Consider the following 20,667-nt stretch of genomic DNA (forward strand, 5'->3'; position numbering starts at 1 on the left):
ATCGTTGTGCATTGCATGTTCTGATTACTGTTTACTGTTGTCATCAGACTTTGGATTATAAATAAACCTCCATTTCATCAGTTCTTTGTTGTTTGTCATTATCTTGAGCACTGCATCACCTCTACACCTGCGCATTGCAAACCACTTTGCCACAAGCTATCAACAATTACTAGGCACGAAACCACGAACCTGGCACAAGCAGATAACAACTAAGAACTTGAACTGGAAGCATACGTGGAAGCGACTGTAAGTGTAAATCACGGTCAGCACATACTAGGATAGAAACAAAACTCATATCCCTCTTCCCACAGTATATAATGAGTAAAAGTTAAATAAATTAATATTTATGGTTTTTACATTTGCTTTTGTAATTTTTAAATATTGTGTATATAAATCGGTGGTCACGAACCCAAAACCCCTAAAATAAATTTATATAACAAACATCCACATACCGTACAGTGCTAAAGTGTACATACTGTAACAGTCACACCCCTGCTGCTGTTATGTATTTATTGTTAATAAATACAGTATTGTACACTGATGTGGAAATATGGAAATTTAACTTACCTGTCAAAGTTGTTTTTAGGCTTCTTGTTAATGGCAGAAAAGTAGGACAGTATCGCATTATGCTTTTTATCAGACATTACTATCAGCGGTGTAGTGGTAAATGAAAGTTTGGTGGAGCTCAACAGATAGATTGAACAAATAAACAACTAAACATGAACAGATAGTTTGCTATTGCCCACCCAGCGTTATTGTCTTTTCCAATGAGCACACAGAGAGGTTGACGTGAGTCCGTGACCACACTCAGACAGGCTAGTTTGCTGTCTCGTCCAGAACGAGGCAAAGGCAATATTCTTTGATACATTTTCACGTGTGTGGTCAAATTTGAACATAGTTTGCTGGAAAACATTTCTATTTATTTTCAAAAATGTTCCAAAAAGAGTGGCGGAATTCTGTTCTGGATACCAAAAAAAGTGCAGGAACGTCGTTCTGGTGCGTTCCGCCAGGACTCGAGCAACGGAACTGAGAGACAAGCCCAACACAGCCACTCACAGGACTGGACGCCCATGGGGAACAATAACCTACCTCACTATCCCCCTGTGTGGTGAAGCCTCTCTCCCCGTGGACCTCCTGGATCTTGTGGAGCTCATCAGGAGTCTCCAGGACCTTCTCTTCACTCTCCTCCATCACATACTCCAGGGGCCCCTCCGCCTTCTGACAGTAAAACTGGGTGTTAGAACTGTGAGACAAGACCAACACAGGCACTCTCAGGACTAGCCCCCATGGGGAACAATAACCTACCTGACTATCCCCCTGTGTGCTGAAGCCTCTCTCCCCTTGGACCTCCTGGATTTTGTGGAGCTCATCAGGTGTCTCCTGGAGCTTCTCTTCACTCTCCTCCATCACACCCCCTGGGGGCCCCTCCTCTCCCACAAGCTGACCCTCGGAAACATGCATTCTGCGCTGTCCCTTGCGGGTGGAGCCCAGCTTTCTCTTAATGTGCACCATGGCGTTGTCTTCATCCTCAGCGCCCCTGGGAGGCTTGGTGCTCTCAGGCTGGGAGAACATTGGTGCTGGGGAGACCCTCTCCTCCTCCTCCCCCTTCTCCTTCACACTGGCACTGGGCTGGGCCTCCACAAACTCCCATGGAGGTGGAGAGATATTCTGGCTGGCAACCTCCATTTTAAGCCTGTGATCCAGCTCCTCCTTCTGAATAGTAAAACAATGTGTTATAACTGTGAGACAAGGCCAACACAGGCACTCTAAGGACTGGACCCCCATGGGGAACAATAACTTACCTCACTATCTTCCTGTGTGCTGAAGCCTCTCTCCCCGTGGACCTCCTGGATCTTGTGGAAGGGATCAGGAGTCTCCTGGACCTTCTCTTCACTCTTCTCCATCACATCCTCCAGGGGCCCATCCTCCTTCTGAAAATAAAACAGGGTGTTATAATTGGGATACAGGGCCAACACAGGCACTCTCAGGAGTGGACCCCCATGGGGAACAACCACCTACCTGACGATCCTCCTGTGTGCTGAAGCCTCTCTCCCCGTGCACCTCCTGGATCTTGTGGAGCTCATCAGGTGTCTCCTGGAGCTTCTCTTCAGTCTCCTCCATCACATCCTCCAGGGGCCCCTCCTCCTTCTGAAAGTAAAACTGGATGTTAGAACTGAGCAGTGCTCAAATCCCGCCAAAAAAAGGAAAGCACTATATAATTTCAGCAACACTTAAAAATGAACTAAGAATAACATACAGTAGAACCCTGTTCATCCGAACAGCTGGGGAACATAGCAATGGTTTGTATTAATGAGCGTTAACATGTTTACAAAAACAACAATACACACTCTAATGGTTTATTTAAAAATGAGTATTTTTCTGATAGCCCCAAACCTGAGTTTAAAACCGTATATAACGCCACTCTGGAAAGCACGTCAGACAGCGGTACTGAAGTGTTATATACAATGTAAAAAGCTTTACTGAATTAAACTGGTATTGTTCAAAATTGAAGATTATATAACATGGCTGGACAAAGATCTGCATGCAGCTATGTGACAGAGACAGAATGATTCTTGGTGATAAATCTCCCTCCCGACCCGTGAGGGCGCTATGTAAAGGGAACAGAGTGCCCTGGACTGGATGGCCAGACAATTCATTCACAGGGTTAGGTGGAAGTCGGCCATCTAGAAAGGGGGCGGAGCTACGGTTCACCAAGTCACCAACCCGGAAGGGAACAATGTGGCAGCTGCGGATTGGTGGAGCGGTTGCAATCGTTAACCGTGGGCGTGATTGATGGTACATAAGGGGACGTAGCGAGGTGATCTGTTCCTTTGTATGGTTAACGCTGAACCGGAAGGAGAACGTCATTGTTATCGTGAGTGTTTTGTTTGTTTTGTCTTGTCTAAAATCTACTTGTTTGTTGTTATTAGACGGCTAACACGATCCGGAGCTGTTGCTACAGGCCAGCTCAAAACACGGACAACACTGCACTTGTTCACGAAAAACTGTATTTACACCACGAGCACTACAGCACTCACTTTGGACTTGTGACCGTGTTTGTGTTAACTGTGTGTGTTTAAATACCGTGCTTGTTGATTCAGGACTAAACCCGTGGATTTAACTGAGCAATACACATCGTTGTGCATTGCATGTTCTGATTACTGTTTACTGTTGTCATCAGACTTTGGATTATAAATAAACCTCCATTTCATCAGTTCTTTGTTGTTTGTCATTATCTTGAGCACTGCATCACCTCTACACCTGCGCATTGCAAACCACTTTGCCACAAGCTATCAACAATTACTAGGCACGAAACCACGAACCTGGCACAAGCAGATAACAACTAAGAACTTGAACTGGAAGCATACGTGGAAGCGACTGTAAGTGTAAATCACGGTCAGCACATACTAGGATAGAAACAAAACTCATATCCCTCTTCCCACAGTATATAATGAGTAAAAGTTAAATAAATTAATATTTATGGTTTTTACATTTGCTTTTGTAATTTTTAAATATTGTGTATATAAATCGGTGGTCACGAACCCAAAACCCCTAAAATAAATTTATATAACAAACATCCACATACCGTACAGTGCTAAAGTGTACATACTGTAACAGTCACACCCCTGCTGCTGTTATGTATTTATTGTTAATAAATACAGTATTGTACACTGATGTGGAAATATGGAAATTTAACTTACCTGTCAAAGTTGTTTTTAGGCTTCTTGTTAATGGCAGAAAAGTAGGACAGTATCGCATTATGCTTTTTATCAGACATTACTATCAGCGGTGTAGTGGTAAATGAAAGTTTGGTGGAGCTCAACAGATAGATTGAACAAATAAACAACTAAACATGAACAGATAGTTTGCTATTGCCCACCCAGCGTTATTGTCTTTTCCAATGAGCACACAGAGAGGTTGACGTGAGTCCGTGACCACACTCAGACAGGCTAGTTTGCTGTCTCGTCCAGAACGAGGCAAAGGCAATATTCTTTGATACATTTTCACGTGTGTGTGGTCAAATTTGAACATAGTTTGCTGGAAAACATTTCTATTTATTTTCAAAAATGTTCCAAAAAGAGTGGCGGAATTCTGTTCTGGATACCAAAAAAAGTGCAGGAACGTCGTTCTGGTGCGTTCCGCCAGGACTCGAGCAACGGAACTGAGAGACAAGCCCAACACAGCCACTCACAGGACTGGACGCCCATGGGGAACAATAACCTACCTCACTATCCCCCTGTGTGGTGAAGCCTCTCTCCCCGTGGACCTCCTGGATCTTGTGGAGCTCATCAAGAGTCTCCAGGACCTTCTCTTCACTCTCCTCCATCACATACTCCAGGGGCCCCTCCGCCTTCTGACAGTAAAACTGGGTGTTAGAACTGTGAGACAAGACCAACACAGGCACTCTCAGGACTAGCCCCCATGGGGAACAATAACCTACCTGACTATCCCCCTGTGTGCTGAAGCCTCTCTCCCCTTGGACCTCCTGGATTTTGTGGAGCTCATCAGGTGTCTCCTGGAGCTTCTCTTCACTCTCCTCCATCACACCCCCTGGGGGCCCCTCCTCTCCCACAAGCTGACCCTCGGAAACATGCATTCTGCGCTGTCCCTTGCGGGTGGAGCCCAGCTTTCTCTTAATGTGCACCATGGCGTTGTCTTCATCCTCAGCGCCCCTGGGAGGCTTGGTGCTCTCAGGCTGGGAGAACATTGGTGCTGGGGAGACCCTCTCCTCCTCCTCCCCCTTCTCCTTCACACTGGCACTGGGCTGGGCCTCCACAAACTCCCATGGAGGTGGAGAGATATTCTGGCTGGCAACCTCCATTTTAAGCCTGTGATCCAGCTCCTCCTTCTGAATAGTAAAACAATGTGTTATAACTGTGAGACAAGGCCAACACAGGCACTCTAAGGACTGGACCCCCATGGGGAACAATAACTTACCTCACTATCTTCCTGTGTGCTGAAGCCTCTCTCCCCGTGGACCTCCTGGATCTTGTGGAAGGGATCAGGAGTCTCCTGGACCTTCTCTTCACTCTTCTCCATCACATCCTCCAGGGGCCCATCCTCCTTCTGAAAATAAAACAGGGTGTTATAATTGGGATACAGGGCCAACACAGGCACTCTCAGGAGTGGACCCCCATGGGGAACAACCACCTACCTGACGATCCTCCTGTGTGCTGAAGCCTCTCTCCCCGTGCACCTCCTGGATCTTGTGGAGCTCATCAGGTGTCTCCTGGAGCTTCTCTTCAGTCTCCTCCATCACATCCTCCAGGGGCCCCTCCTCCTTCTGAAAGTAAAACTGGATGTTAGAACTGAGCAGTGCTCAAATCCCGCCAAAAAAAGGAAAGCACTATATAATTTCAGCAACACTTAAAAATGAACTAAGAATAACATACAGTAGAACCCTGTTCATCCGAACAGCTGGGGAACATAGCAATGGTTTGTATTAATGAGCGTTAACATGTTTACAAAAACAACAATACACACTCTAATGGTTTATTTAAAAATGAGTATTTTTCTGATAGCCCCAAACCTGAGTTTAAAACCGTATATAACGCCACTCTGGAAAGCACGTCAGACAGCGGTACTGAAGTGTTATATACAATGTAAAAAGCTTTACTGAATTAAACTGGTATTGTTCAAAATTGAAGATTATATAACATGGCTGGACAAAGATCTGCATGCAGCTATGTGACAGAGACAGAATGATTCTTGGTGATAAATCTCCCTCCCGACCCGTGAGGGCGCTATGTAAAGGGAACAGAGTGCCCTGGACTGGATGGCCAGACAATTCATTCACAGGGTTAGGTGGAAGTCGGCCATCTAGAAAGGGGGCGGAGCTACGGTTCACCAAGTCACCAACCCGGAAGGGAACAATGTGGCAGCTGCGGATTGGTGGAGCGGTTGCAATCGTTAACCGTGGGCGTGATTGATGGTACATAAGGGGACGTAGCGAGGTGATCTGTTCCTTTGTATGGTTAACGCTGAACCGGAAGGAGAACGTCATTGTTATCGTGAGTGTTTTGTTTGTTTTGTCTTGTCTAAAATCTACTTGTTTGTTGTTATTAGACGGCTAACACGATCCGGAGCTGTTGCTACAGGCCAGCTCAAAACACGGACAACACTGCACTTGTTCACGAAAAACTGTATTTACACCACGAGCACTACAGCACTCACTTTGGACTTGTGACCGTGTTTGTGTTAACTGTGTGTGTTTAAATACCGTGCTTGTTAATTCAGGACTGAACCCGTGGATTTAACTGAGCAATACACATCGTTGTGCATTGCATGTTCTGATTACTGTTTACTGTTGTCATCAGACTTTGGATTATAAATAAACCTCCATTTCATCAGTTCTTTGTTGTTTGTCATTGTCTTGAGCACTGCATCACCTCTACACCTGCGCATTGCAAACCACATTGCCACAAGCTATCAACAATTACTAGGCACGAAACCCCGAACCTGGCACAAGCAGATAACAACTAAGAACTTGAACTGGAAGCATACGTGGAAGCGACTGTAAGTGTAAATCACGGTCAGCACATACTAGGATAGAAACAAAACTCATATCCCTCTTCCCACAGTATATAATGAGTAAAAGTTAAATAAATTAATATTTATGTTTTTTACATTTGCTTTTGTAATTTCTAAATATTGTGTATATAAATCGGTGGTCACGAACCCAAAATAAATGTTACTTTTCTTAACTTTAATATATGGTAAGACTAGTGTTTCAAACATATATTAACTAAAATAAAAGGGCTTCATAAATTTATATAACAAACATCCACATACCGTACAGTGCTAAAGTGTACATACTGTAACAGTCACACCCCTGCTGTTGTTATGTATTTATTGTTAATAAATACAGTATTGTACACTGATGTGGAAATATGGAAATTTAAATTACCTGTCAAAGTTGTTTTTAGGCTTCTTGTTAATGGCAGAAAAGTAGGACAGTATCCCATTATGCTTTTGATCAGACATTACTATCAGTGGTGTAGTGGTAAATGAAAGTTTGGTGGAGCTCAACAGATAGACTGAACAAATAAACAACTAAACATGAACAGATAGTTTGCTATTGCCCACCCAGCGTTATTGTCTTTTCCAATGAGCACACAGAGAGGTTGACGTGAGTCCGTGACCACACTCAGACAGGCTAGTTTGCTGTCTCGTCCAGAACAAGGCGAAGGCAATATTCTTTGATACATTTTCACGTGTGTGTGGTCAAATTTGAACATAGTTTGCTGGAAAACATTTCTATTTATTTTCAAAAATGTTCCAAAAAGAGTGGCGGAATTCTGTTCTGGATACCAAAAAAAGTGCAGGAACGTCATTCTGGTGCGTTCCACCAGGACTCGAGCAACGGAACTGAGAGACAAGCCCGACACAGCCACTCACAGGACTGGACGCCCATGGGGAACAATAACCTACCTCACTATCCCCCTGTGTGGTGAAGCCTCTCTCCCCGTGGACCTCCTGGATCTTGTGGAGCTCATCAGGAGTCTCCTGGACCTTCTCTTCACACTTCTCCATCACATCCTCTAGGGGCCCATCCTCCTTCTGAAAATAAAACAGGGTGTTATTATTGGGATACAGGGCCAACACAGGCACTCTCAGGAGTGGACCCCCATGGGGAACAACTACCTACCTGACGATCCACCTGTGTGCTGATGCCTCTCTCCCCGTGGACCTCCTGGATCTTGTGGAGCTCATCAGGTGTCTCCTGGAGCTTCTCTTCAGTCTCCTCCATCACATCCTCCAAGGGCCCCTCCTCCTTTTGAAAGTAAAACTGGAGGTTAGAACTGAGCAGTGCTCAAATCCCGCCAAAAAAAGGAAAGCACTATATAATTTCAGCAACACTTAAAAATGAACTAAGAATAACATACAGTAGAACCCTGTTCATCCGAACAGCTGGGGAACATAGCAATGGTTTGTATTAATGAGCGTTAACATGTTTACAAAAACAGCAATACACACTCTAATGGTTTATTTAAAAATGAGTATTTTTCTGATAGCCCCAAACCTGAGTTTAAAACCGTATATAACGCCACTCTGGAAAGCACGTCAGACAGCGGTACTGAAGTGTTATATACAATGTAAAAAGCTTTACTGAATTAAACTGGTATTGTTCAAAATTGAAGATTATATAACATGGCTGGACAAAGATCTGCATGCAGCTATGTGACAGAGACAGAATGATTCTTGGTGATAAATCTCCCTCCCGACCCGTGAGGGCGCTATGTAAAGGGAACAGAGTGCCCTGGACTGGATGGCCAGACAATTCATTCACAGGGTTAGGTGGAAGTCGGCCATCTAGAAAGGGGGCGGAGATACGGTTCACCAAGTCACCGACCCGGAAGGGAACAATGTGGCAGCTGCGGATTGGTGGAGCGGTTGCAATCGTTAACCGTGGGCGTGATTGATGGTACATAAGGGGACGTAGCGAGGTGATCTGTTCCTTTGTATGGTTAACACTGAACCGGAAGGAGAACGTCATTGTTATCGTGAGTGTTTTGTTTGTTTTGTATTGTCTAAAATCTACTTGTTTGTTGTTATTAGACGGCTAACACGATCCGGAGCTGTTGCTACAGGCCAGCTCAAAACACGGACAACACTGCACTTGTTCACGAAAAACTGTATTTACACCACGAGCACTACAGCACTCACTTTGGACTTGTGACCGTGTTTGTGTTAACTGTGTGTGTTTAAATACCGTGCTTGTTGATTCAGGACTGAACCCGTGGATTTAACTGAGCAATACACATCGTTGTGCATTGCATGTTCTGATTACTGTTTACTGTTGTCATCAGACTTTGGATTATAAATAAACCTCCATTTCATCAGTTCTTTGTTGTTTGTCATTGTCTTGAGCACTGCATCACCTCTACACCTGCGCATTGCAAACCACTTTGCCACAATCTATCAACAATTACTAGGCACGAAACCCCGAACCTGGCACAAGCAGATAACAACTAAGAACTTGAACTGGAAGCATACGTGGAAGCGACTGTAAGTGTAAATCACGGTCAGCACATACTAGGATAGAAACAAAACTCATATCCCTCTTCCCACAGTATATAATGAGTAAAAGTTAAATAAATTAATATTTATGTTTTTTACATTTGCTTTTGTAATTTCTAAATATTGTGTATATAAATCGGTGGTCACGAACCCAAAATAAATGTTACTTTTCTTAACTTTAATATATGGTAAGACTAGTGTTTCAAACATATATTAACTAAAATAAAAGGGCTTCATAAATTTATATAACAAACATCCACATACCGTACAGTGCTAAAGTGTACATACTGTAACAGTCACACCCCTGCTGTTGTTATGTATTTATTGTTAATAAATACAGTATTGTACACTGATGTGGAAATATGGAAATTTAAATTACCTGTCAAAGTTGTTTTTAGGCTTCTTGTTAATGGCAGAAAAGTAGGACAGTATCCCATTATGCTTTTTATCAGACATTACTATCAGTGGTGTAGTGGTAAATGAAAGTTTGGTGGAGCTCAACAGATAGACTGAACAAATAAACAACTAAACATGAACAGATAGTTTGCTATTGCCCACCCAGCGTTATTGTCTTTTCCAATGAGCACACAGAGAGGTTGACGTGAGTCCGTGACCACACTCAGACAGGCTAGTTTGCTGTCTCGTCCAGAACAAGGCGAAGGCAATATTCTTTGATACATTTTCACGTGTGTGTGGTCAAATTTGAACATAGTTTGCTGGAAAACATTTCTATTTATTTTCAAAAATGTTCCAAAAAGAGTGGCGGAATTCTGTTCTGGATACCAAAAAAAGTGCAGGAACGTCATTCTGGTGCGTTCCACCAGGACTCGAGCAACGGAACTGAGAGACAGGCCCGACACAGCCACTCACAGGACTGGACGCCCATGGGGAACAATAACCTACCTCACTATCCCCCTGTGTGGTGAAGCCTCTCTCCCCGTGGACCTCCTGGATCTTGTGGAGCTCATCATGAGTCTCCTGGACCTTCTCTTCACACTTCTCCATCACATCCTCTAGGGGCCCATCCTCCTTCTGAAAATAAAACAGGGTGTTATTATTGGGATACAGGGCCAACACAGGCACTCTCAGGAGTGGACCCCCATGGGGAACAACTACCTACCTGACGATCCACCTGTGTGCTGATGCCTCTCTCCCCGTGGACCTCCTGGATCTTGTGGAGCTCATCAGGTGTCTCCTGGAGCTTCTCTTCAGTCTCCTCCATCACATCCTCCAAGGGCCCCTCCTCCTTTTGAAAGTAAAACTGGAGGTTAGAACTGAGCAGTGCTCAAATCCCGCCAAAAAAAGGAAAGCACTATATAATTTCAGCAACACTTAAAAATGAACTAAGAATAACATACAGTAGAACCCTGTTCATCCGAACAGCTGGGGAACATAGCAATGGTTTGTATTAATGAGCGTTAACATGTTTACAAAAACAGCAATACACACTCTAATGGTTTATTTAAAAATGAGTATTTTTCTGATAGCCCCAAACCTGAGTTTAAAACCGTATATAACGCCACTCTGGAAAGCACGTCAGACAGCGGTACTGAAGTGTTATATACAATGTAAAAAGCTTTACTGAATTAAACTGGTATTGTTCAAAATTGAAGATTATATAACATGGCTGGACAAAGATCTGCATGCAGCTATGTGACAGAGACAGAATGATTCTTGGTGATAAATCTCCCTCCCGACCCGTGAGGGCGCTATGTAAAGGGAACAGAGTGCCCTGGACTGGATGGCCAGACAATTCATTCACAGGGTTAGGTGGAAGTCGGCCATCTAGAAAGGGGGCGGAGATACGGTTCACCAAGTCACCGACCCGGAAGGGAACAATGTGGCAGCTGCGGATTGGTGGAGCGGTTGCAATCGTTAACCGTGGGCGTGATTGATGGTACATAAGGGGACGTAGCGAGGTGATCTGTTCCTTTGTATGGTTAACACTGAACCGGAAGGAGAACGTCATTGTTATCGTGAGTGTTTTGTTTGTTTTGTATTGTCTAAAATCTACTTGTTTGTTGTTATTAGACGGCTAACACGATCCGGAGCTGTTGCTACAGGCCAGCTCAAAACACGGACAACACTGCACTTGTTCACGAAAAACTGTATTTACACCACGAGCACTACAGCACTCACTTTGGACTTGTGACCGTGTTTGTGTTAACTGTGTGTGTTTAAATACCGTGCTTGTTGATTCAGGACTGAACCCGTGGATTTAACTGAGCAATACACATCGTTGTGCATTGCATGTTCTGATTACTGTTTACTGTTGTCATCAGACTTTGGATTATAAATAAACCTCCATTTCATCAGTTCTTTGTTGTTTGTCATTGTCTTGAGCACTGCATCACCTCTACACCTGCGCATTGCAAACCACTTTGCCACAAGCTATCAACAATTACTAGGCACGAAACCCCGAACCTGGCACAAGCAGATAACAACTAAGAACTTGAACTGGAAGCATACGTGGAAGCGTCTGTAAGTGTAAATCACGGTCAGCACATACTAGGATAGAAACAAAACTCATATCCCTCTTCCCACAGTATATAATGAGTAAAAGTTAAATAAATTAATATTTATGTTTTTTACATTTGCTTTTGTAATTTCTAAATATTGTGTATATAAATCGGTGGTCACGAACCCAAAATAAATGTTACTTTTCTTAACTTTAATATATGGTAAGACTAGTGTTTCAAACATATATTAACTAAAATAAAAGGGCTTCATAAATTTATATAACAAACATCCACATACCGTACAGTGCTAAAGTGTACATACTGTAACAGTCACACCCCTGCTGTTGTTATGTATTTATTGTTAATAAATACAGTATTGTACACTGATGTGGAAATATGGAAATTTAAATTACCTGTCAAAGTTGTTTTTAGGCTTCTTGTTAATGGCAGAAAAGTAGAACAGTATCCCATTATGCTTTTTATCAGACATTACTATCAGTGGTGTAGTGGTAAATGAAAGTTTGGTGGAGCTCAACAGATAGACTGAACAAATAAACAACTAAACATGAACAGATAGTTTGCTATTGCCCACCCAGCGTTATTGTCTTTTCCAATGAGCACACAGAGAGGTTGACGTGAGTCCGTGACCACACTCAGACAGGCTAGTTTGCTGTCTCGTCCAGAACAAGGCGAAGGCAATATTCTTTGATACATTTTCACGTGTGTGTGGTCAAATTTGAACATAGTTTGCTGGAAAACATTTCTATTTATTTTCAAAAATGTTCCAAAAAGAGTGGCGGAATTCTGTTCTGGATACCAAAAAAAGTGCAGGAACGTCATTCTGGTGCGTTCCACCAGGACTCGAGCAACGGAACTGAGAGACAAGCCCGACACAGCCACTCACAGGACTGGACGCCCATGGGGAACAATAACCTACCTCACTATCCCCCTGTGTGGTGAAGCCTCTCTCCCCGTGGACCTCCTGGATCTTGTGGAGCTCATCAGGAGTCTCCTGGACCTTCTCTTCACACTTCTCCATCACATCCTCTAGGGGCCCATCCTCCTTCTGAAAATAAAACAGGGTGTTATTATTGGGATACAGGGCCAACACAGGCACTCTCAGGAGTGGACCCCCATGGGGAACAACTACCTACCTGACGATCCACCTGTGTGCTGATGCCTCTCTCCCCGTGGACCTCCTGGATCTTGTGGAGCTCATCAGGTGTCTCCTGGAGCTTCTCTTCAGTCTCCTCCATCACATCCTCCAAGGGCCCCTCCTCCTTTTGAAAGTAAAACTGGAGGTTAGAACTGAGCAGTGCTCAAATCCCGCCAAAAAAAGGAAAGCACTATATAATTTCAGCAACACTTAAAAATGAACTAAGAATAACATACAGTAGAACCCTGTTCATCCGAACAGCTGGGGAACATAGCAATGGTTTGTATTAATGAGCGTTAACATGTTTACAAAAACAGCAATACACACTCTAATGGTTTGTTTAAAAATGAGTATTTTTCTGATAGCCCCAAACCTGAGTTTAAAACCGTATATAACGCCACTCTGGAAAGCACGTCAGACAGCGGTACTGAAGTGTTATATACAATGTAAAAAGCTTTACTGAATTAAACTGGTATTGTTCAAAATTGAAGATTATATAACATGGCTGGACAAAGATCTGCATGCAGCTATGTGACAGAGACAGAATGATTCTTGGTGATAAATCTCCCTCCCGACCCGTGAGGGCGCTATGTAAAGGGAACGGAGTGCCCTGGACTGGATGGCCAGACAATTCATTCACAGGGTTAGGTGGAAGTCGGCCATCTAGAAAGGGGGCGGAGCTACGGTTCACCAAGTCACCAACCCGGAAGGGAACAATGTGGCACCTGCGGATTGGTGGAGCGGTTGCAATCGTTAACCGTGGGCGTGATTGATGGTACATAAGGGGACGTAGCGAGGTGATCTGTTCCTTTGTATGGTTAACGCTGAACCGGAAGGAGAGCGTAATTGTTATCGTGAGTGTTTTGTTTGTTTTGTCTTGTCTAAAATCTACTTGTTTGTTGTTATTAGACGGCTAACACGATCCGGAGCTGTTGCTACAGGCCAGCTCAAAACATGGACAACACTGCACTTGTTCACGAAAAATTGTATTTACACCACGAGCACTACAGCACTCACTTTGGACTTGTGACCGTGTTTGTGTTAACTGTGTGTGTTTAAATACCATGCTTGTTGATTCAGGACTGAACCTGTGGATTTAACTGAGCAATACACATCGTTGTGCATTGCATGTTCTGATTACTGTTTACTGTTGTCATCAGACTTTGGATTATAAATAAACCTCCATTTCATCAGTTCTTTGTTGTTTGTCATTATCTTGAGCACTGCATCACCTCTACACCTGCGCATTGCAAACCACTTTGCCACAAGCTATCAACAATTACTAGGCACGAAACCCCGAACCTGGCACAAGCAGATAACAACTAAGAACTTGAACTGGAAGCATATGTGGAAGCGACTGTAAGTGTAAATCACGGTCAGCACATACTAGGATAGAAACAAAACTCATATCCCTCTTCCCACAGTATATAATGAGTAAAAGTTAAATAAATTAATATTTATGGTTTTTACATTTGCTTTTGTAATTTATAAATATTGTGTATATAAATCGGTGGTCACGAACCCAAAATAAATGTTACTTTTCTTAACTTTAATGTATGGTAAGACTAGTGTCTCAAACATATATTAACTAAAAATAAAAGGGCTTCATAAATTTATATAACAAACATCCACATACCGTACAGTGCTAAAGTGTGCATACTGTAACAGTCACACCCCTGCTGTTGTTATGTATTTATTGTTAATAAATACAGTATTGTACACTGATGTGGAAATATGGAAATTTAACTTACCTGTCAAAGTTGTTTTTAGGCTTCTTGTTAATGGCAGAAAAGTAGGACACTATCCCATTATGCTTTTTATCAGACATTACTATCAGTGGTGTAGTGGTAAATGAAAGTTTGGTGGAGCTCAACAGATAGACTGAACAAATAAACAACTAAACATGAACAGATAGTTTGCTATTGCCCACCCAGCGTTATTGTCTTTTCCAATGAGCACACAGAGAGGTTGACGTGAGTCCGTGACCACACTCAGACAGGCTAGTTTGCTGTCTCGTCCAGAACGAGGCGAAGGCAATATTCTTTGATACATTTTCACATGTGTGTGGTCAAATTTGAACATAGTTTGCTGGAAACGATTTCTATTTATTTTCAAAAATGTTCCAAAAAAAGTGGGAGAATTCTGTTCTGGATACCAAAAAAAGTGCAGGAACGTCGTTCTGGTGCGTTCCGCCAGGACTCGAGCAACGGAACTGAGAGACAAGCCCGACACAGCCACTCACAGGACTGGACACCCATGGGGAATAATAACCTACCTGACTATCCCCCTGTGTGCTGAAGCCTCTCTCCCCGTGGACCTCCTGGATCTTGTGGAGCTCATCAGGAGTCTCCAGGACCTTCTCTTCACTCTCCTCCATCACATTCTCCAGGGGCCCCTCCGCCTTCTGAAAGTAAAACTGGGTGTTAGAACTGTGAGACAAGACCAACACAGGCACTCTCAGGACTGGCCCCCATGGGGAACAATAACCTACCTGACTATCCCCATGTGTGCTGAAGCCTCTCTCCTCCTGGACCTCCTGGATCTTGTGGAGCTCATCAGGTGTCTCCTGGAGCTTCTCTTCACTCTCCTCCATCACACCCCCTGGGGGCCCCTCTTCTCCCACCAGCTGGCCCTCGAGAATCTGCATTCTGCGCTGCCCCTTGCGGGTGGAGCCCAGCTTTCTCTTCCTGTGCACCATGGCGTTGTCTTCATCCTCAGCGCCCCTGGGAGGCTCGGTGCTCTCAGGCTGGGAGAACATTGGTGCTGGGATGACCCTCTCCTCCTCCTCCCCCGTCTCCTTCACACTGGGACTGGGCTGGACCTCCACAAACTCCCGTGGAGGTGGAGAGATATTCTGGCTGGCAACCTCCGTTTTAAGCCTGTTATCCAACTCCTCCTTCTGAAAAGTAAAACATGGTGTCATAACTGTGAGACAAGGCCAGGGACTGGACCCCCATGGGGAACAATAACCTACCTGACTATCCCCCTGTGTGCTGAAGCCTCTCTCCCCGTGGATCTCCTGGATCTTGTGAAGTGGATCATTACTCTCCTGGACCTTCTCTTCACTCTCCTCCATCACACCCCCTGGGGGCCCCTCCTCTCCCACAAGCTGACCCTCGGAAACATGCATTCTGCGCTGTCCCTTGCGGGTGGAGCCCAGCTTTCTCTTCCTGTGCACCATGGCATTCTCTTCATCCTCAGCTCCCCTGGGAGGCTCAGTGCTCTGGGGCTGGGAGAGCATTGGCGATGGGGCGAGCCTCTCCTCCCCCCTCTCCTTCACACTGGGACTGGGCTGGACCTCCACAAACTCCCCTGGGGAAGAGGAGAGGACACGCATGAGAGCAGTGCAGTCAGAAGCTATCCTGAAAACTGAAAACTCCTGGATACAATTAAAAAAATGTGGGTCCATTGACAAAACAGTTGTTACACTGCACTTACACTTCTGTTGCATTATTTAATGCATATTGCTAATATAGTGGTTCTATCCTCACAAACACAGAAACGTATGTCGTAAATATGAATAATTCACAAATACAGTGTAACTACAAGTAGTTAATGTGCCTGTAATCTGAAGAGCCTTCAATACCTCCATCGAGAAACGGTTTAGAGTCTCCAGTTAGTGTTGTTTGCCCATCCACAGTGCAAATGAAATTAAAAATGAAGCTGAATGACGCCTTTACCATCCACTTTCCCAATTCATTTATTTAAAGCATGATACCCCTGGTACTCACTCAGCCGTGAAGGGAGATCCTTGCTGGTGATGAAGCCACTCCCCTCCCAGCCCAGCCCCTGCTCCAGCTCCCCTACACTGACAGGAGGATCCACCAGCAGCTTCTATAAACAAAACAGGGCATCAGAACTGGGAACTGGGAGACAAGGCCAAAACAGACACGCACAGGACCGGACCCCCACGAGGAACAATAACCTACCTGACGACCCCCCTGTGTGCTGATACCTCTCTCCCCATGGACCTCCTGGATCTTGTGGAGATCACCAGGAGTCTCCTGGGCCTTCTCTCCACTCTTCTCCATCACATCCTCCAGGGGCCCCTCCTCATCCCCCAGCCGGCACTTGGGGTTCTGCAGTCTGCGCTGTCCCTTGCGGGTGGAGCCCATCCTCCGTGACTTCTTCCTGTCTGCCATGACGCTCGGAGAACGCTCCTCCACTCTGCGCAGAACAGCGATGGAGGGTTACAGTACAGCACAGTGAGGCGCTGTTCTATAGACCACTTTATAATGCATTTTTCTTTAAGGATTTAATGCATAACTATGAAACGCTCAATAGTGCTAATCTAGAATTACAGAAGTCTCCGCGTATAGGAACACCTCCTAAAATAACACTTCACCTAAGGGAACACCCTTGTGTTGAAACAGATTTTTCCCATTGTAAATGCTCCACCTAAAGGAGCAGAAACTTTGCTTAAAATAACACCTTTTTGGCACCGATAGCGATTCGTTCAAATCTGATATAGTACTGTTTAGTAACCTGCTAACTCATCTTCATCAAACCCAAATTCAAATGGTTTCTTCAATCTTTTCAAAACTGACTTGTCATCGAGAGTAATCTAGAGCTGCTGCTGCCTTTTTGAACATGTGTTGGGGTGCTATGTGGTCCAGTGGTTAAAGAAAAGGGCTTGTAACCAGGAGGTCCCCAGTTCAAATCTCACCTCAGCCACTGACTCCTTGTGTGACCCTGAGCAAGTCACTTAACCTCCTTGTGCTCCGTCTTTCGGGAGAGACGTAATTGTAAGTGACTCTGCAGCTGATGCATAGTTCACACACCCTAGTCTCTGTAAGTCGCCTTGGATAAAGGCGTCTGCTAAATAAACAAAATAATAATAATAACCATTGTGTTAAATTCGTGCTTGTCTTGAATAGTGCTCTCATATTCAGAATTACTGTTAGAGCCACTGCTGCATTTTGACCTTATGTAGGGGTGCTTTGTTCATTTAGTTTGTCAGTTAGTTTATTAACATTAGTTTATTATTATAGTTTATTAACGTACGCTTGCCTATTGCTTTTCTCTTATTCTGTTCATTTCATTTCATTTGGCTAAGAGCACACTTCGCTTGCTTCCCGAGGGCTGTTCTCTGAGTCAGAGACGACTGTACCACAAAAGAAACTTAATCAATTCATTGAATAACGTTTCCACATGTCAAGGTCTTTTCAAAATCTTTGTTATTTAATTTATTACGTTTATTTTAGTATTTCTCTGGGATTAGTTTACATGCATTTGAAACTCCAAAGTAGTTTTAGTACTACATTAAAAACTTACTATATATTAACTGAACCACCAATACAGAATAAACCCCCTTTGTTAGCATGACCACATCACTTTATTTGCTTTATTATCAAAAGCATTGAAATTACAAAACCTTAAATCAACATCTCGGAGTTCCCTGGTATTCTTCACTTCTTTATTTGTAGTTGTGCAACATTAACACAGGGGTTGTGCTTGTGACACAGTGAAAGGCTTGTATGTAAGCTTTGCTTTGGTTCTCTGGTAGAAGAGACTTTATATCTAAGAGGAAATTAATTCAGATAATTAGGCAGAATATTATATTGCTCCATTGCAAAACGAAAGAAAAAAAGAACAGTTTCAAAATTAGAAATAATAAACTCTGTGATATATGTCTCAATAGTGCAAAACCAGTCACTGTAACAATCATTTTTTCCATTAACGCTAGTCACAGGCTTTCCCCCGTGCTCACAAAATGTGTTGAATTTCTTACTATATTTGTGCAATCTAGATCTTCTTCAAAACTATTGTCACTAAAGAAAGCGCTTCGTCCAGGACTTTAAACCCTTGATCATGAGCTATACAGAAGGAATAAACTTGGAAATGAATTCCTCAACGAATAAGCTTGGAAAGGTTTACAAAAACGTTATCTCTATTAAAATAGCAAAACAAGCTTTTCTCAAAAGTATGTCACACATATTATGGTTTTCCACTTCCTGAAATGTCTTTTTTTCAAGGGTTAGTGGTTAAACAGACTAGTGACTGTACCAATTCATAATCAGATCCATCTCTGTTTGCACCCTAGTGCCCCAAAATATCACCCGATCAGCTTGGAGTACTGGGATCCCAAGCTGAAATACCACCATATAGTTTGGGCTTGTGGCTAGGGATAGGGTAAGGCCATTTTAATTAACCACTACAAACCCCGAGCCTATGGAGAAACATTATTTTTAATAACTAAATCTGTGGCTGACCTACTAAAATGAATATGCTAATTCAGGGGTCTCCAGCCCTGGTCCTGGAGAGCCCCGATCCTGCAGGTTTTTACATCATCAATGGCTAAAGATCTAGAACACCTGTTAATCTATATTAATGAAGCCAGTAACTGGTTCAGTTAAGTAACTGAGAGTTCGGTTGAAACGAAACCCAGAAGACCCTGTGGCTCTCCAGGACCAGGGCTGGAGACCCCTGTACTAATTGAATCAGTTGATCAGTGTTTACTGCTGACATGTTTTTTTTTTTTTTTTTTTTTTTGCTATAACAAGGACACACACTACAGCTATGGCCAAACGTTTTGAATCACCCTATAGAATTAACACATTTTGCTTCATGAATTTGACTGAAACCTGCTGAATAATGTTACGTTAACATATTGAATTACATACATCATCTTAATGAAAAACTAATAAAAATGTAACATTTTGAAATCCAGCATGAAATACTGCACTACTATTGGCTTCTGATAGACTTTTCCGATATCATTTTGTAGTTTCTATGATTACATGATGTTAAATAAAAGACCTACTGATTTCTAATAGCTGGTTTGGGTCACTGAGTACATGGCTTTCAAAGGGTTTAGATGAAACGAGTCGTGTGTTAACTTGTCAAAGCTTTAAAAATATAAATCAAGTGACGTGGTTACTTTAAAAATCATTTTGCGACATCGTTCTTATTCTGCCCCTTTTAAAAATCAAGCAGATTATGTACTAAGCTCCTCTCACTTTAGTTAGTACAGTAGCAATACCGATGTTTCTTCCTACATAGTACCTGTTTAAAAAGAAGTCTTAATAATTCAAGTAGGACCTGCCACATTTGCATTGCTATTGAATTGACAGCATCTATTTATCACCCATCCTCATAGTCCATCTTAACACCTTAGTAAACATCTCAGCATCATCAGGAACTGATTTAAAGTGTGACTGGACAGCAAGGACACAGAGCTCTGAGAGGACACTTCTTAATTACGCGGCGTCTTTCCACACACTGTACTTACCGAGAGAAGCGTGGCTTTTTGCTGTGTGCTCGGTCCCGCTATGCTGAGCTTGACAGAGTTTCAGATGCTGTGGTGCGTAACGGAGAGCTCTACTGACACATCACGACAGGCAGGGTTCTTGTGATGTTGCTTCATCGCAGGCTCTTGGGGTGGTTTCCTCTTTAAGAAACTTTAGCAACACGGAACTTCCTGTATGCTGCTACCCACTAGCAACCGTCTAAAAAAGTGTTGCCATGAAGCCTGCAACACACTAATCCGTTTGATGAGGGGCTCTGCTGAGCAGTGGCACAGTATTTTAGCTAGAAGACCCCCTTATATTGCAAACTTCTAAATGCATTGCAATGTGTCTAATGGTTTGTTAGAGAATGGTGTTTTACCAGGTTCGTTAGTTTCACTTAAGCTACTTGCAAAATGTTGACAGCCCGAGGTGACAGGAACTTGCAGTGGCTGACTCAGCTGTCGGTGTGAAATTCAAATGATCTATGATCTAAACATACTCTATATTCAAGACACAAAATACACACTCGAGACAAATGTATCAGTGCTGTGAAAGAGAAATAGACACGTGTTATGACACTAGCAAACCTGTTCCAAGACAATTAGTGCAAGCATTTCAACACCTCAACTGACATTCCATTAAATGGATACAGACTCAGGACAGAGGGAAGGAGACACTTCTTCATTCACACACAGAGCAGTGGTGAGATGGAATGGGCTCCCCAGTCATGTTGTTGAGGCAGAAACACCTGGATCCTTTAAAACCCAACCTGACAAAGTTCTGAGATCAATCAGCAGCTAGG

General features: G+C 43.4%; 1 protein-coding gene across 7 annotated transcripts in view; it reads right to left on the reverse strand.

Annotated features, from left to right (window-relative positions):
* Positions 1-20,617, reverse strand: part of LOC117426150 (trichohyalin-like) — a 45,505-nt gene extending 24,888 nt beyond the window's left edge. For 6 of the 7 annotated variants that reach the window (XM_059003771.1, XM_059003773.1, XM_059003775.1 and 3 more), the window contains exons 1-14: positions 19,868-20,617; positions 16,566-16,803; positions 16,368-16,470; positions 15,611-15,948; positions 15,128-15,535; positions 14,912-15,040; positions 5,156-5,284; positions 4,939-5,067; positions 4,442-4,849; positions 4,226-4,354; positions 2,020-2,148; positions 1,803-1,931; positions 1,306-1,713; positions 1,090-1,218 (exon numbers count right to left, since the gene is read on the reverse strand). In XM_059003771.1, the coding sequence (XP_058859754.1) occupies positions 1,090-1,218; positions 1,306-1,713; positions 1,803-1,931; positions 2,020-2,148; positions 4,226-4,354; positions 4,442-4,849; positions 4,939-5,067; positions 5,156-5,284; positions 14,912-15,040; positions 15,128-15,535; positions 15,611-15,948; positions 16,368-16,470; positions 16,566-16,778 (2,781 nt within the window). In that variant the 5' untranslated portion in view covers positions 16,779-16,803; positions 19,868-20,617. Of the gene's footprint in view, positions 1-1,089; positions 1,219-1,305; positions 1,714-1,802; positions 1,932-2,019; positions 2,149-4,225; positions 4,355-4,441; positions 4,850-4,938; positions 5,068-5,155; positions 5,285-7,431; positions 7,561-7,648; positions 7,775-9,924; positions 10,054-10,141; positions 10,268-12,417; positions 12,547-12,634; positions 12,762-14,911; positions 15,041-15,127; positions 15,536-15,610; positions 15,949-16,367; positions 16,471-16,565; positions 16,804-19,867 lie in introns of those variants that run through there. The other variant, XM_059003776.1, reaches the window with a different exon arrangement.
* Positions 20,618-20,667: the final 50 nt, after the last annotated feature.

The sequence above is a fragment of the Acipenser ruthenus genome, chromosome 29 (genome assembly GCF_902713425.1).
Source record: "Acipenser ruthenus chromosome 29, fAciRut3.2 maternal haplotype, whole genome shotgun sequence".
NCBI classification, from domain to species: Eukaryota; Metazoa; Chordata; class Actinopteri; order Acipenseriformes; family Acipenseridae; genus Acipenser; species Acipenser ruthenus.